The sequence below is a fragment of the Hoplias malabaricus genome, chromosome 5 (assembly GCF_029633855.1).
Source record: "Hoplias malabaricus isolate fHopMal1 chromosome 5, fHopMal1.hap1, whole genome shotgun sequence".
NCBI classification, from domain to species: domain Eukaryota; kingdom Metazoa; phylum Chordata; class Actinopteri; order Characiformes; family Erythrinidae; genus Hoplias; species Hoplias malabaricus.
In genome coordinates this window covers 32583614-32597961 of record NC_089804.1, presented here as the reverse complement: position 1 = coordinate 32597961, position 14348 = coordinate 32583614, and the positions used below count along the sequence as shown (strand labels likewise).

At 43.6% G+C, this 14348-nt stretch overlaps 1 protein-coding gene across 2 annotated transcripts; it reads right to left on the bottom strand.

Moving 5' to 3' along the window:
• Positions 1–346: 346 nt before the first annotated feature.
• lamb3 (laminin subunit beta 3) lies at positions 347–12543 on the bottom strand. Of its 2 annotated transcripts, XM_066672066.1 has the most exons (22): positions 12410–12543; positions 9960–10114; positions 9545–9659; positions 9359–9432; positions 9003–9194; positions 8493–8556; positions 8178–8365; positions 7918–8038; positions 7311–7499; positions 6597–6752; positions 6256–6443; positions 6078–6174; positions 5317–5686; positions 4936–5090; positions 4442–4653; positions 4064–4267; positions 3662–3806; positions 3266–3473; positions 2429–2570; positions 1420–1596; positions 1152–1305; positions 347–954 (listed from the first exon to the last, which is right to left on the bottom strand). In XM_066672066.1, the coding sequence occupies exons 1-22, from the start codon at positions 12459–12461 to the stop codon at positions 815–817; spliced, it is 3498 nt and encodes a 1165-aa protein (XP_066528163.1). In that variant the 5' UTR covers positions 12462–12543; the 3' UTR covers positions 347–814. The 2 variants fall into 2 exon arrangements, with proteins under 2 accessions (XP_066528163.1, XP_066528164.1); XM_066672067.1 differs by lacking the exon at positions 9960–10114 and having other exon boundaries at positions 12410–12517.
• Between the last annotated feature and the right edge of the window lie 1805 nt (positions 12544–14348).

The following is a 14348-nucleotide window of genomic DNA, read 5'->3' as shown; positions in this document are numbered from 1 at the left end:
CTGTGTGTGTGTGTGTGTGTGTGCATGTGTTTCTCTGTGTGTGTGTGTGAACAGATTGAGGGATGCATGGTCAGATGCTGCAGACTTGGCTGTTCTCTGATGTTAACACAGCTGTCAGTCACCTCAGGTACTGTACAATCTTTCTCTCTCTCTCTCTCACTCACATACACACACACACTGATCATTGTTTAGGTTTGAATTGGATGTGAACTGGATGTTTTTCTGGAAGATGCAGTGACACTCTGGACATACTGAGCTCAGACACTGACACAGACAAACACACACACACACATCTGTAACTCGTTATGATGTATATTTTTGTTTATTAAGATTAAAGTATGTAAAGGATGTTATGATGTTAAGGATGAGTCCTGCTGCCTTCTGTTTTTTATTAGCTAAAGCCATAAAATCAGAAAAGATTATTTAATTATCACATAGCTGTACTCTGATGGAGTGCATGAGTGTGTGTGTCTGTGTGTGTATGCTTATAGTAAATAAACTGCACCTTCACCCTGGTTATTGATGTTATGTATTGTGAATATTTTCTTGTATTTTTCTTCACATTGTGTAAAATAAAGGTGTGCCACATTTTTATTAATGGTTTATTTAAAAACACAAACACACTTTCATTAAAGACATTTCTGTAAAGGAAGAAGTCTCACCGAACCTGAAACTAACTCTGAGAGGTCTGAGAGGTGTTGGGGTTGGTCTCAGAGAGAGGGCTCAGGAGCTGTGAAGCTGGTGTATGTTAATGCCTACACTGGAACAAAGCTCAATTATGCCTCTGCATAGAGCGCGCCCTGGTGCTGTTGCATCAGCCCTGACACAGCATTAGCTCTGTGGCTTTCTTGTTTATGTCAGAGATCAGCCCTTGAAGCTGAGCGTCCAAACCCACCAGACGCTCAGAGGACTTATGCAGGAAATCTGTGGAATTCTGGAGAGAACGCTCCCTATCTAAAGAGACAAAGAGAGGGAGACAGAAACAGAGAGAGAATGTTAGAGAATGGATAAGCTCCTTCATGTGAGATGTGTAAGATTTTCATTCTTGTTTCTGTAAACACACTGAAATCTGCTGCTTAGTGATGTGGATCAGACACCAGAGGCAGTGTATGTACAGGACTGAAAGGACTGAAACACTGGTGTGTGTGAACCTGTGAGAGTGGTCATCATGTGGATTGTCTCCTGGACCAATGCTGCTGCGTCCTCCTGAAGCACATTCACACGCTGATCTGCCGCATTAGCCCCACTGCTAGCATTAGCATTCTGCTTTAATTTCTTCAGCTGGTCTTGCAAAGCCTCTAACTCCTACACAAACACAAATAATCACTCATTAACACAATTCTGTAACCATGTGACATGGTTGTGAAGGTGGAGCAGAGATGTTTGTGTGTGTGTTTGTTGGAGCAGGGTGGTGTTTACCTTTGCTGCAAGATTTGCCTCCAGCTGAGCTCCACCTGCCTGCTTTTCTGCCTCTTCTGCCTGAACTCCAGCTCTCTGGACTGCATTCTTCAGCTTCTCCATGAGGGGGCGCACTGAGTCCAGTAACTCAGGCACCTCAGACACCAACTGCTCCACTGGAGACAACAGGTCCTCCACCTGAGAGAGAGCGAGAGAGAGAGAGACAGACAGGCAGAGAGAGAGACACACAGAGAAAGAAAGAGACACAGAGAGATGGAGAGAGGGATACAGTTGGTCATGGAGGTTGATAGAGGTTCTATACAGCATCCTGAGGCACATATGTTCACAGATTCTGCAGCTGGGGCTGTAGATCCTGCACATTCGTAGGTTGCAGGAGCTAGAGTCCCAGCTGGTCCCATAAAAACTCAGCTTGTGATAAATCTGGCAACTGAGGCTGAGGAAGTGTTGACATCTATCTGAGACATTGCTGAGAAACCCTCGGTGTGGGTGTTTGTTGGGGTGGGGGGTTGTGTCCCTTGTGTCACCACTAGATGTGACTGACTGTCATATGCCATGGCTCCCCATATCATCACACCAGCAAGGGGCATTGTGTCACTCCAAAGGCAAGACTGAAGCACTCACCACACACAAACCTGAGTATCAGTCCAGGGTTCTCCTTCTCGACCCCACGGCTCTGACAGCCTGGTCAGAACGGAATTCACCAAAACACCTGTCCTGCTTCTTTCTGTCCAGTGATGTCCCCCCTCAGAGTTTGTCCCCTAGGCAAAATGTCTTCCAGTGTGCCACAGAGGCATCCAGCAACCAATGTCTCTCACCGAGAGGGACATGACCCAAAAGTAGCCTCTGAACCTTTTACAGGTAAGAGGGAGTGGTGGGGGGCACTTAATATGTGGTGAAACCCATATTCTAATCAGACCACAGCTGGAATCATTTACACATCTCACTGAGATAGAACTCCATGATGTGTGTGTGTTCTGAGTTGTGCATGTGTTTGTGTGTGTGTGTGTACCTGCTGCACATTGTCCTTCACACTGTTGATGATGTCCTGACTCTGTTTCAGTTTGTCCTCCAGGTCCATGATGTTGTCATCACTCTGGATAAGAGCCTCCAGCAGCTGGTCAGTGTCCTCCTGCAGCCGCAGTGAATCATTCCTTTAAATAAACAAGCCAATAGTAAGACTAATGCCCACTGTAACAGCTGTCAGTCACCAGAGGTACTGTACAATCTCACACACACACACACACCTCTGTAACCTGTTATAATGTATATATTTTTAATAACAAGATGAAAGTATGTAAAAATGTCCTGCTGCCTTCCATTGTTTATTAGCTACAGTCACAAAATCAGAAAATATTATTTAACAAAATATTAACATTATTCATACACCACCTGAACCGTGTGTGAACCACTCTGGAGTGAGCACAAATCAATGTCATCTTTAATCATATCCTCACATTAATGTTTATATCAGTGAGACTTCACAGTAATGATAAAATAATCAATTTGCACACAGCTGTACCTGCTGTACTCTGATGGTGTGTGTGTGTGTGTGTATAATCAATAAACTGCAACTTCACCCTTGTTATTGATGTTATGCATTGTTAATATTTTGTTGTGGATGTTATCCTTCGCATGGTGTGAAATAAAGGCATGCCACTCTCAGCATATTTTTATTATTGGTTTATTTACAAAGACAAACACACTTTCATTAAAGACATTTCTGGGAAGGAGGAACTCTGAGACATGTGTTTTTGACTGCTCCAGTTTCTATTGAGGAGATGCTCTGTGTGTGTGTGTGTGTGTGTGTGTGTGTTTGTGTGTGTGTGTGTGTGTGTGTGTTAGTTACCTGGCTTTCTGAGCTTCCTGTAGGAGGCGCTGTGCCTGCAGGAGTTTAGGCTCCGCTTCCTGCAGGACCCTGCTGCTGTCCGGTAGAGTCATGGCCAGGTCCTGCAGCTCCTGCAGCTTCTTCCTCAGAGACTCCTCCCCCTCATGTAACCCCACCCCCAAGACCTCCTCACACACTTGCTGCACCTGTGCAGGGTCAGAGGAGGGATCTGCACACACAGTATTAATATATGAAATGTGCATAAGAAATGATTTTGTGATTATCTGCCTAATTAAATATAGTCATTATCTGACACTGATATGATTGATGTGATGTAAATATTTAAAAATATTTTATTGTGATTAAAGGTTTTATTGGTTTATTTGTTTTTCCTCTGAAGTGTAAACATGAGGTCACCTGACAGGAAGTCTTTGAGCTTCTTGACAAAATCTTTAACATTCTGAAGGTCATAGTCGAGGTCATCCCTCATCTGTCTGATCTGATTAGTCAGTTCATCTGTGGACAGTCTCACATGATTGGCTAAGTCCTGGACCTCCTGGATCTGAGAGAGAGAGAGAGAGATTAGTTAAAGTGTTCAGGTATGTTTATTTGTGTGTGTGTGTGTAATGTTGTTGTTGATTTGTTGTAGTGTGTGTGTACCTGTGTGTGTGATGTTGTTGAATTGTTGTTCTAGTGTGTGTGTATGTGATGCTGTTTTTGTTGAGTTGTTGTAGTATGTGCATGCGTGTGTGATTTTGTAGGGTGTGTGTGTTGTGTGATGTTGTTGTTTAGTTGTAGTGTGTATGTGTGTGTGTATACCTGTGTGTAAGTGTGTGTTATGTTGTTGCTGAGTTGTTGTAGTTTGTTCTGCACATGCTCAGTTTCCTGTTTTGCTGTAAGAGACTGAGGCAGGGCTCCAGTACAGTGTTCAATCTGTTCACAAGTGGGCGTTTCTCCAGCTGGACACACCTCACCTACACACTCTGCTGGAGTACAGGGACTCACACGGTTACTGCCACACACCTAAACACACAAACACACACACACATTATAGTCCAAAAAACATCAAAAAAAAACATTGCTTAATTTATTTTAAGATCCGCCCAGCTTACAACATAACCCATATTAGTGTAGCCCCAACCATTGCAGTGCTTTGGCTCCTCCCACTGGTGTTTCCGTGTGTGTTGGGGGCAGTACCTGCAGAGTTGTGGGAGTGAGGTTGGGCCGGGTTTCCAGGTCCTCTCTGAGTTTCTGCAGGGTTTTGGTATTTTCCGGTTGGACGCTGTCCACTTGTTTTTTGGCGTTCTCTCTGGTGGAAGCTGATTGGCTGATGGTTGTCCCCGTGATGTTGGCTTGTTTCTCCGCTTGCTCCGACCGGTCATAGGCCTTTTTAATAGCGGCCAGAACACCTGCCCCAAAATTACACACTCTGTTAAATTCAATTCAGGGATATCTCACTACAGACAGCGGTGAGGAGAGCATTGTGGACATTGGACAGTAATGTGGACAGTGGACAGTGATATGGACACTGGATAGCAGTGTAGACAGTGGACAGTGGTGTGAACAGTGGTGGGGAGAGTGGTGTGGACATTGGACAGTGGTGTGGACAGTGCTGTGGAGAGTGGTGTGCACATTAAACAGCGGTGTGGACAGTCGACAGCAGTGTGGACTGTGGACAGTACCATGCTGACCTGCATAGCTGTTGCCGGTGGACGTCGTCGTGTTTTTGTTTCTGTATGCAAGGCGGATGCTGGCGAGTAGAGTCTCCAGGGTGTCCAGCCCCCCCTGCAGGTCAGGAAATGGATCTGCAGCCTTCAGACCACTGTTCACCCTCATAAAGAACAACCTGATAGAGAGAGAGAGAGAGAGAGAGCAAATGAGAGAAAGTTGGGGCAGAGAGGATTTTGACAATGTATGTGGAGTTTTGATTGAGTGGGAGGGATTATAGATGTGAGCGGGAGTATGATTGAGTGGGTGGGGTTATGTATGGGGTGCACGGGTGGGGTTATGCTTGTGTGGGCAGGGTTATGATTGGGTGGGTGGAGTTATGAGTGTAGTGTGCGGTGACTAACCTGAGTGTACGGAGTGTATCCAGGCCTTTATTGAGTAGGGGGTCAGAGCGGGGTGGCAGTGTGAGAGATCCTCTGATCTGGAGCAGTGTGTTCTCCAGGTTCTGGATTTGGTCATCCAGGTCTCCAGGAGTGGTGGGCCCAGTTTGATCCAGTCTATCCAGCAGGAAGTCCAGGCCCAGAGTCAGGTTCTGGAGCTGAGCGTCCAGGGAGAAAAAGCAGCTTGGACACACAGGGCATTGTGGGAAACTGGCACAGTGCCCTCGGGCACACGCATCACAGCGGGCACCGACCACACCTGCCTTACACCTACACACACCCGTTTGTTTATCACACCCTCCAGGGGCTGTCCCCAAAAGGTCACACTCACACCCTGAGAGAGAGAGAGAAAGAGAGAGAGATCAGAGCGGTGGAGAGTGGAGGTGAATGGAGCCAGACATTCTCCTCTAAAAGCCCCTCACAGAAAGTGAGGACAGTAGACGGTGGGGGACAGAGGACAGTGGAGGTAAATGGAACCAGACGTTCTCCTCGAAAAGCCAGACACTGATGCCTGACCATAGTTTTGAGAGAGCAGCCTAAAGTCTTTTTAGCTCTGTAGCCCACAATTGGCACTGTGTGTGACACATGTGCAGCATGTCAATCTCGCCTCGTGTGTGTGTGTGTGTGTGTGACCCATATCCTCTCTGGAAACACTGCCAACATTTTTTTTTATGTCCGAAACACTGCTTTATGATGAGAATTCTGAACTTCAAAGGCATTCTTACGTTTGCAGCTTGTCAGCGGGTCTCCGTATGTGCCATCTGCGCAGCCACTGCATGTACGTCCCATAGACCCTGACCGACACACACACTGACCTGTCCACTACAGGAAAACCATACACACAGAGTTAAGAGCAGTTCTGTACATAGCTGTGTGTGTGTGTGTATGTGGGTGTGTGTTTACCTGGTCACAGGTGGAGCTGAGGGAGGACTCGGGGTCACAGGTACAAGGCTCACAGCCTGAGGGTGAGTTCCAGAACCCAGGAGAACAGCGGTCACAGGAATGTCCGTAATAATTCGGACGGCAAGAGCACTGACCGCTCACAGCATCACACACTCCGTGGAGAGAACCAGTCACACTGCAGGAACACTCTATACACACACACACACACACACACACACACACACACACACACACACAGAATATTGAGCCATTTAGACAATGTCCTCTGGTGAGAAAGTGTGATAACAGGAAACAATCCCAAAATATGTAAATAAGGAGGAAGGAGGTCAAAAGTCACTCACCGGAGCAGCCGAGAGGGTTCACTGCGTTCAGGCCAAAAAACCCGGGTCTGCACCTGTCACATCCCACACCCTCCACGTTAGACTTACACACACACACTCCGGTTACTGGGTCACACGGGCGACCGGGCACCACACCTGCAGAGTTACACTCACACGCTGGACACACAAAGAAAAAAAATTATAGAATATATAAGAGAGAGAGAGAGAGAGAGAGAGAGAGAGAGAGACCGGGGTCTCTATGAGTGACACACATAGGGCAGGGCTCCAGACACCGCTGTCCTAAGGCCAGTAAAATAGCACAAGGCATGTTACTGATAAAGTCCCGCCCTTCAGCAAATAAAAGCCAGATCGCTGGTTATGGAAATGGGTATGGTTATATATTATGTTCATGACCTTGGCTTGGGAATTTTGTTTCTAACTTGACCTTAATGAATTTTAATTAATTACTCCTGTTATAGTCACTGACGGTCTCCTCATTAGAAAAGCCCTGTTATTTACATGGGCTGGCCACCAGGGGGCTCATCTGCATCAAATATATACAAATACGAAAATACTGTTGAGTCTGAAACAAAACCTCCTCCGTCCATTTGTCTCTGTTTAAACAAAGTGAAAAAAGTAAACGGTGATTACGTTGTGTCCATTTTTCAGGACAAACATGACAGCGTGCGTGCGTGAGTTTGTGTATATGTGTGTGTGTGTGTGTGTGTGACGTACGTATGCATGCGTCCGTGCTCTGGATGCTGCTGAGTTTGTTCCTGTAGTAGTTGTCAGCGCAGCGTTCGCAGTTGCTTCCTATGGTGTGATGTAAACACCCATCACATACTCCCCCGCTTCGCCGCCCACTCCGCTCGAACACAGCAGCGTCGAAGTGACAGCGTTCAGCGTGATTATTACACTCACAACCTGCAGGGGGCAGCACACACTCACATTAATACAACACACTCACAACCTGCAAGGGGCAACACACACACAAAAAATAATACAAACCGCATATAAATACAAAACTTTTTAATAACAACACATACAGCATAAATGTTTTATCTCTACATTTATGTTTGCAGGTGTGTTTAGGCAAGTGTGTGTGTGTGTGTGCTTACATTTGCCAGAGTGTATGTGTGTACTTAGGTTTGTCTGTGCATGTGCCCATGTACTTACGTTTGCAGGATTGTGTGTGTGTGTGTGTGTGTGTGTGTGTGTATGTGTGTGTTTATGTTTGCAGGTGTGTGTGTGTGTGTATGTGTGTGTGTGTGTGTGTGTGTATGTGTGTGTGTGTGTGTGTGTACACTTACATTTGCAGATGTGTTCGTGTATGTCTGCTTACGTTTGCAGGTATGTGTGTTGTGGAGTTGAGCTGGTCTCCAGGGAAGGTCGTTGTAAAGGTCAGCGCAGCGTTGACAGTTTACACCAGCTGTGTTATGTTGGCATTCACACATTTCGTTCACCTGAAACACACGCACATGGACATAGTGTGCAAACACTTGAGTGTCAATTATCTTTAAGTGAGTATTGATTACCTGTGTATGTGTGTGTGTTAGTTAGCTTTGTGTGTGTATTGATTACTTGTGAGCGAGTATTGAGTACCTGTACAGTGGACAGCAGGTTGGAGGTGGGATCGGGCAGGCAGCGATTGGCGTGGCCATGGCAGAAACATGTCCCCGTGACTTTTAAGGCCTTGAGAGCATAGAAGCGGCTTGGGCTGCGACCCGGAAGGTGAGGAACAGAACCGAATTGGGTCAGATTCACACGCAGACCCGTGAACCCACTAACCTCTGTATCAACAGGAACATCCGTCAGTCACAGATACACAATTCAGTGCGCGTATGTACGTGTGAGTGAGAGAGTGTGTGCGTGCGTGCATGTTTGTGTGTGTGTTTGAGGCCAGTGCTGCAAGTTTACCTTCGATCTTCTGTTCCTGGGGGACGTTAATCCCGGAGTACTGATGAAGAGGGTGGAAATAAATCTGAGTGGAACCAAAATTCAGAAATGAATCATCAACACACAATCATTAATCAGTAATTTATAGTGTCTTTGTGTGTGTGTCTTTGTGTAGTGTTTTTGTATTCACTCATTCATTCATTATCTGTAACGGTTTATCTATTTCAGGGTCACGTTGTACCAGAGCCTACCTGGAATCATTGGGCGCAAGGTGGGGATACACCCTGGAGGGGGTGCAGGTTCTTCACAGGGCAACACACACACTCACACCTACGGTGTGAGTCACCAATCCACCTACCAACGTGTGTTTTTGGACTGTGGGAGGAAACCCACGTGGACATGGGGAGAACATATCAAACTCCTCACAGGTCCCTGGAGCTGTGTGACTATGACACTAAATATGGCCCAAAATGTGACACTAAATGTGGCCCAATATATATATATATATATATGTGTGTGTATGTGCGTTACCCGTTGGTCCTGGTAAGGATTGGAGGTTGTGGTGGGGAGGGTGTAGCAGTAGGTGTGGTATAGGGTTCTGGGCTTTGCCATGGTAACCTGGGGGAAGGTGGAGGCACACTCAGATGCCATGTAGAGAGCGGGTTGCCAGGTCTTGCCGAAATCTCTCGTCCTTTCAATAACAAGAGCCTCAGGTCGAGGGCCCTGTAAAGGGTTAGAGTCCTTGTATTAGTGGCATAATGAGCTGTGGAGCATATTGTTCTCCCTCTCTGACTCAGGGAATCTGGGCCGAGCCACACAACAGAACCCAGACTAAAGAATACAGAAGGAAGGGAAAGGGTGAATAATAAAGTGCTGTGCTGTCATACCTTAAACGAAAGCATCACATTGTCGACCTGGAACATCTGTTTCAGATCAAGCTGCAGAGAGACTGGACTCACATCTAAACACACACAGTGTCCATAAATATTCATATTTACAGCAGTGTGGGAAAACTGTCCCTCACCCTGAGTGACCAGCAGTGACCACCCTTTTTAAACCCCTGATTCTCTGACCTTTCCTGGACTGCCACCAGCGTTCTGGTTCTGCCATGGGGAGAATGTCCTGGATGGTGTGGGCATTAGGACCTGCTGGGTTCCTGGAGTCGCATGGGCAACATTTCATCTTCCACTAGGGGGCAGAAAAGAGCAAGCGTTATTCAGTGTAAATTAAAATTATTGTTATATACAGCTATATGTGTCCTCCATCAGAGGCCAGGAAAGATAATACTTTCATTCATTCATTTATTGTCAGTAAATGCTGATCCAGGTCACAGCTGAGGTTGGGAAAGTCAGACAGTTCTCGCCTCAAAAACACCTCGTCATAAGTACAGATGAAATTCAGTATTAAACAAACATCACTAAAGTTCCTGTTCTGTTCCCCTGAGTAAATCCTCAGTAAAAAAAAATCCAGGTGTGTGTGTGTGTATACCCGTCCAAAAGGAGTGCAGTACACTTCTGTTCCAGTCAGGCCGCAGGTGGAGGAAGCAGTCAACTGAGATTCTCGTCCAATTAGAAGCTCCCCCAATGGAGGATGACACGCCCCTCGGCTACAGTCCTGCTGTGCTAAACACTCTGTGGCTAGCGCTAACCAGGGAGAAAACAAAGAGAGCCAATCAGAGAGAGCCACAATTACATCCCACACAATGGGTGGAGTTTATGATGTGTGTGGTTCAGGCAGGGGCCAGAGTCTGTGCAGCGCATGCATGAGATACAGCGCGATGTGCCGGAACATTCCCGCTGCGTTCACATACTCTGACCATATCTGCGCTGTGCTCTGCGTGGGGGCAGGATAAAGTCTGGGACGGACTCCAGGTACAGTCAGTGTAGGGTCCGGGTAAAGTCCGGGTCATGTATATGTGTGCGTGAGGGGTGTACAGTGAGGCTGCCCTGATTCAACTGGGTTTATTTGTCTTCCTCTACACTATGTACCAACCTATAACAGATTCTAACCTACGACAGAGAAGAGTTTACATGAGGTGCCAGGAAAATAACTAATACAAGATACATTTTCCCACGTGGTATCGCTTCTCGTTGAGTTATTTTTTTTTTTTTTGGAGACCTTCATACTTTTCCTTTGTTCAACATTTTTATTCATTCCTGAAGCCTCGCTATGAATGTGCTGCTGTCTGCGTGCGTGTGTGTGTGTGTGGAGGAGAGAATTTCATGTTTTTGTACTTTTATACTCGGTTCTGCATAAACAATGTACGTCCGACTTCACAGTTACTGTCTGTGTCAACGCAAAGTGTAGTTATGTTTTTGGAGAGGTGCGCATCAGGGTTCGGGTTTATGGCAAGCCGTTTTAACATTAAATTGTGTAACTGAATTTACATTACAGATACAGTAATCCCTTGCTACTTCGCGGTTCATCTTTCGCGGATTCGCTACTTAGCGGGTTTTTCAATGGGGCTTAGGGCCACTATATCGCGGATATTGATGGAAAATCTAGGAAAACCTTGAAAGGTGAATAGCCAAAAGTATTTTTTTTATTATTATTTACATGTATTAGACTAGGCCTGTAGGTGACAAAATATATCATTTACAAGTATTTCTTACGTACAGTACATGTATTATTAATGTCCACATCCAAGTGAAATTTACTTACGCTAAATCACAGCTAGATAATTACTATATTAAAGAAACTGGTAGGATATCACATGTAGTTCCAGCTGAAAAACATTATAAAATGATGGTTTAATGCAAAGGGTGGGTTGTTAACAGTACACGGAGGGTTTTAAAAGTCCAATTACTTGTTAAATACATAAAAAAATATCTTTCCTCTACATTGCGAAAAATGAGGGATCACTGTATCCAATTAATTAATTTATGTAATTAATTTATGACTAGACTAAATAAAGATATCCTAATTATATTTTGACAAGGCGAAAAAACAATTTGAGATATGTTTAATTAGATTTTGACTAGTGTAAATGATGTCAAATTTACCACTGAGTTAAATGGAAGCTCCAATTCAAGATATCTGAAATCAATTATTGACTATCTTAAACTTTAATTTCTCATATCTTAAAGCTATAAAAGATGACTTAAATTCCCTCTATATTAAGGATACCTTAAATATATTTTCATACAAGGCATCTGAAATTAATTTCATATATCTACAATTTAGTTTGAGATCTTAAAATTTAATTAAGATGTCCTTAAAATAGAGGTAATTTAAGATATCTTTAATATAGAGGAAATTTAAAATATCTTTAATTGGAATTATGTCTAGTCCGAACAAAAGGCAAGATTTAACTGTAGATATCAGAAATGAAAGTGTAAAATAGCCAATAATCATTAAAAATTATTTTTGCTAATGTTCTATGGTCAAGTGAGTTTGTATTTTAAACGCAGGTGAAATAAGCTAAAAACAGCCTTACCACTAGCTGCTAGCTGTAAGACACTGTGTCACTGACTGGATGAGAATTTAAGCCTAGGTTAGTACTTTTATGTCTTCCATCCTGAACTAAATATTCTTAAATGTGAGAACATTTTTTAAAACCAACATTCACCAACAGTAAGTTACAGGCAGCATTTTAATTTCATTATGCTATACTATTACTGTTTGTGGGGTGAGTAGTAGGCCGTTTTTATGTAGGTGGTTATGTACAGAAATGAAAGCAAATCCTGTTTTTTTTTTTATTATATAATTTTGTCTATTGCCTTTATTATGCCAATGCAGCTGTGCAACTCTTTACAAGAGAATCCAATAACTCTAGCCATATGTGAAAAGCTCACCAATATGGTTTAGTTGCACAGTTGGTTACACATTCAAAAGACTGAAAAGATGTGCATTATCGAAGGTGTAGTGCCAGGGCTGATTTTTTTTTTTGTCTGAGTCTGCCCCTGGTCGGAGGGAAATGTTGGAAAAGTGATACGTACCGTATATCAGGACAAACATCCACATCTGCATTCCTGAATCCCAGGAGTTCATCGTGGAACAGTGTTTCACTGCAATTAAGATCCGTGTCTGTGAGGCTTTAACAACAATATCTCTCTCTCCCTCTCGCTCTCTCTCTCACACACACACACCTCATCCTTAAATTCAGCCACGACACACCTGAGTGAGTGTGTGAGTGATACACACTTCCTCACACAGCCACACCCTGCAGCGTGAATCAAAACACACACACACATTCCAAGGCATGACTAGAGCTTTACTTTACTGACTTCAGAGAATAAATTAATCTTAAACTTGTGTTTGTTTATAATGATAACCAACGTTAATCCTTAACAAGGGCTAATGTAATATAGTTAAAAAAGGTTTGTGATAAAATTACACCAAATTTTAAATATCAGATATGGCACGGTGGTGCAGCAGGTAATGATGTAGTTTCACAGCTCCAGGGTCATGTGGGCATGGGTTCAAGCTCCATTTCGAGTCACTGCATTTGAGGAGTGTAGTGTGTTTTCCCTGTGTCTGCTTGGGTTTCCTCTGGGTCATCTGCCAGTTGCAGATTTATCAACCACAATTCGTGAAGTGAGGTCAAAACCAGAAGAAATATTCCAAAACCCAAAATCAGATAAACAAGCCCAAAAGACAAAAAATAGTATTAGACAAGAAGTCAGGAAAACAAAACCATAGCCTGTTTAAGAAACAGATGTCTCAGAATTGCAGGAATAGCTCAAACTATGCTCTGCAACTATGTAGACACAACAGAGAGCTTAAAGAAACACTTTGTAATATTTTTACCTTAAAATTACAGCTTAATAATCATTGCAATCCTTCACTGACCTGTAATAGGGAGAATAGAGATTCTGTCGTTGCTACTTTTGGCTCAGTGCTGCAGAAACTGCACTATGTAAATTTTGGAGGAGAGTAGAAAACCATCCCTTCTCTCCCCATCCCAACCGATTTTAGTACAGTGCTGTAAAAGTGAATTGCCCTAGGGGGAGCACCAGGAGCAGAAAGAAATTCCAAATTTTACCTAGTGTTCCTAAATGAGTAAAAACTACGTTGTGGTGCAGAGAACACACTAAAGGCCAATTTATGCTTTTGCACTGACTCAGTGCAGAGCCAATGGTGTAGCCTGCACAAGTGTCCTATGCCACTGTGAAAGTTAATATTGTGATAATCTGTCACAAAATATTTAGTTGTTGTTCTTACTTTAATAGTGGTTTAAGTACTTGGTTTACAAGCCAAGTCGGAACTCCATTGGACAGCATGAGGTTGAGCTAAATTTGGCTTCACAACTCTAGAGTATGTTAAACCCTTGTTTGAGGAACTTGAATGATCTTACTCTCATGTAAGTAGTAATTGTTTGAATGGGGAAAAGATGAAGAACTTTGGAAATGCTTTGAGTACATTTTAAGTGCTTGTTTGTTTATCTATTTGCAGAAGGGTTCCTTTATTATTATTTTTGTTTTGGTTTTTATTGTCTTTATTTCCCATTGGTTCTGGTTCTGGTTGCTGTATATCTTGGTTCCTTGGGCTACGAGATGGATAATTACTTGATGAATGGGCAGTTGGACTGCTTAATCCTTATCTGACATTCAAAGGATCTTGCAATATTCAGGTCTACTCTATGTCAAGAAAAACTCCAACATCTCCCAAGGAAGCCACATTTGCTTCAAGGCTGCAAATAGGACTCATAAACTGTTTACCAGTCTACCTGCCTGGTGAGTCTAGTTTTCACTAGACTGAGGCATTTTGGAAAGATTCTTAATGGTGTAAATATTGTATGATAATAATTGATGGAATGTATGTGGGTATTGGAATTTTTGTGAAAAGGGTTATGGTTGGTTTATTTTGGGAGTGTGAAATTATGAAGTAAACAAGTTAGAAGCATCTAGTGGATGGTATCTTCCTTATTGTCTTAAA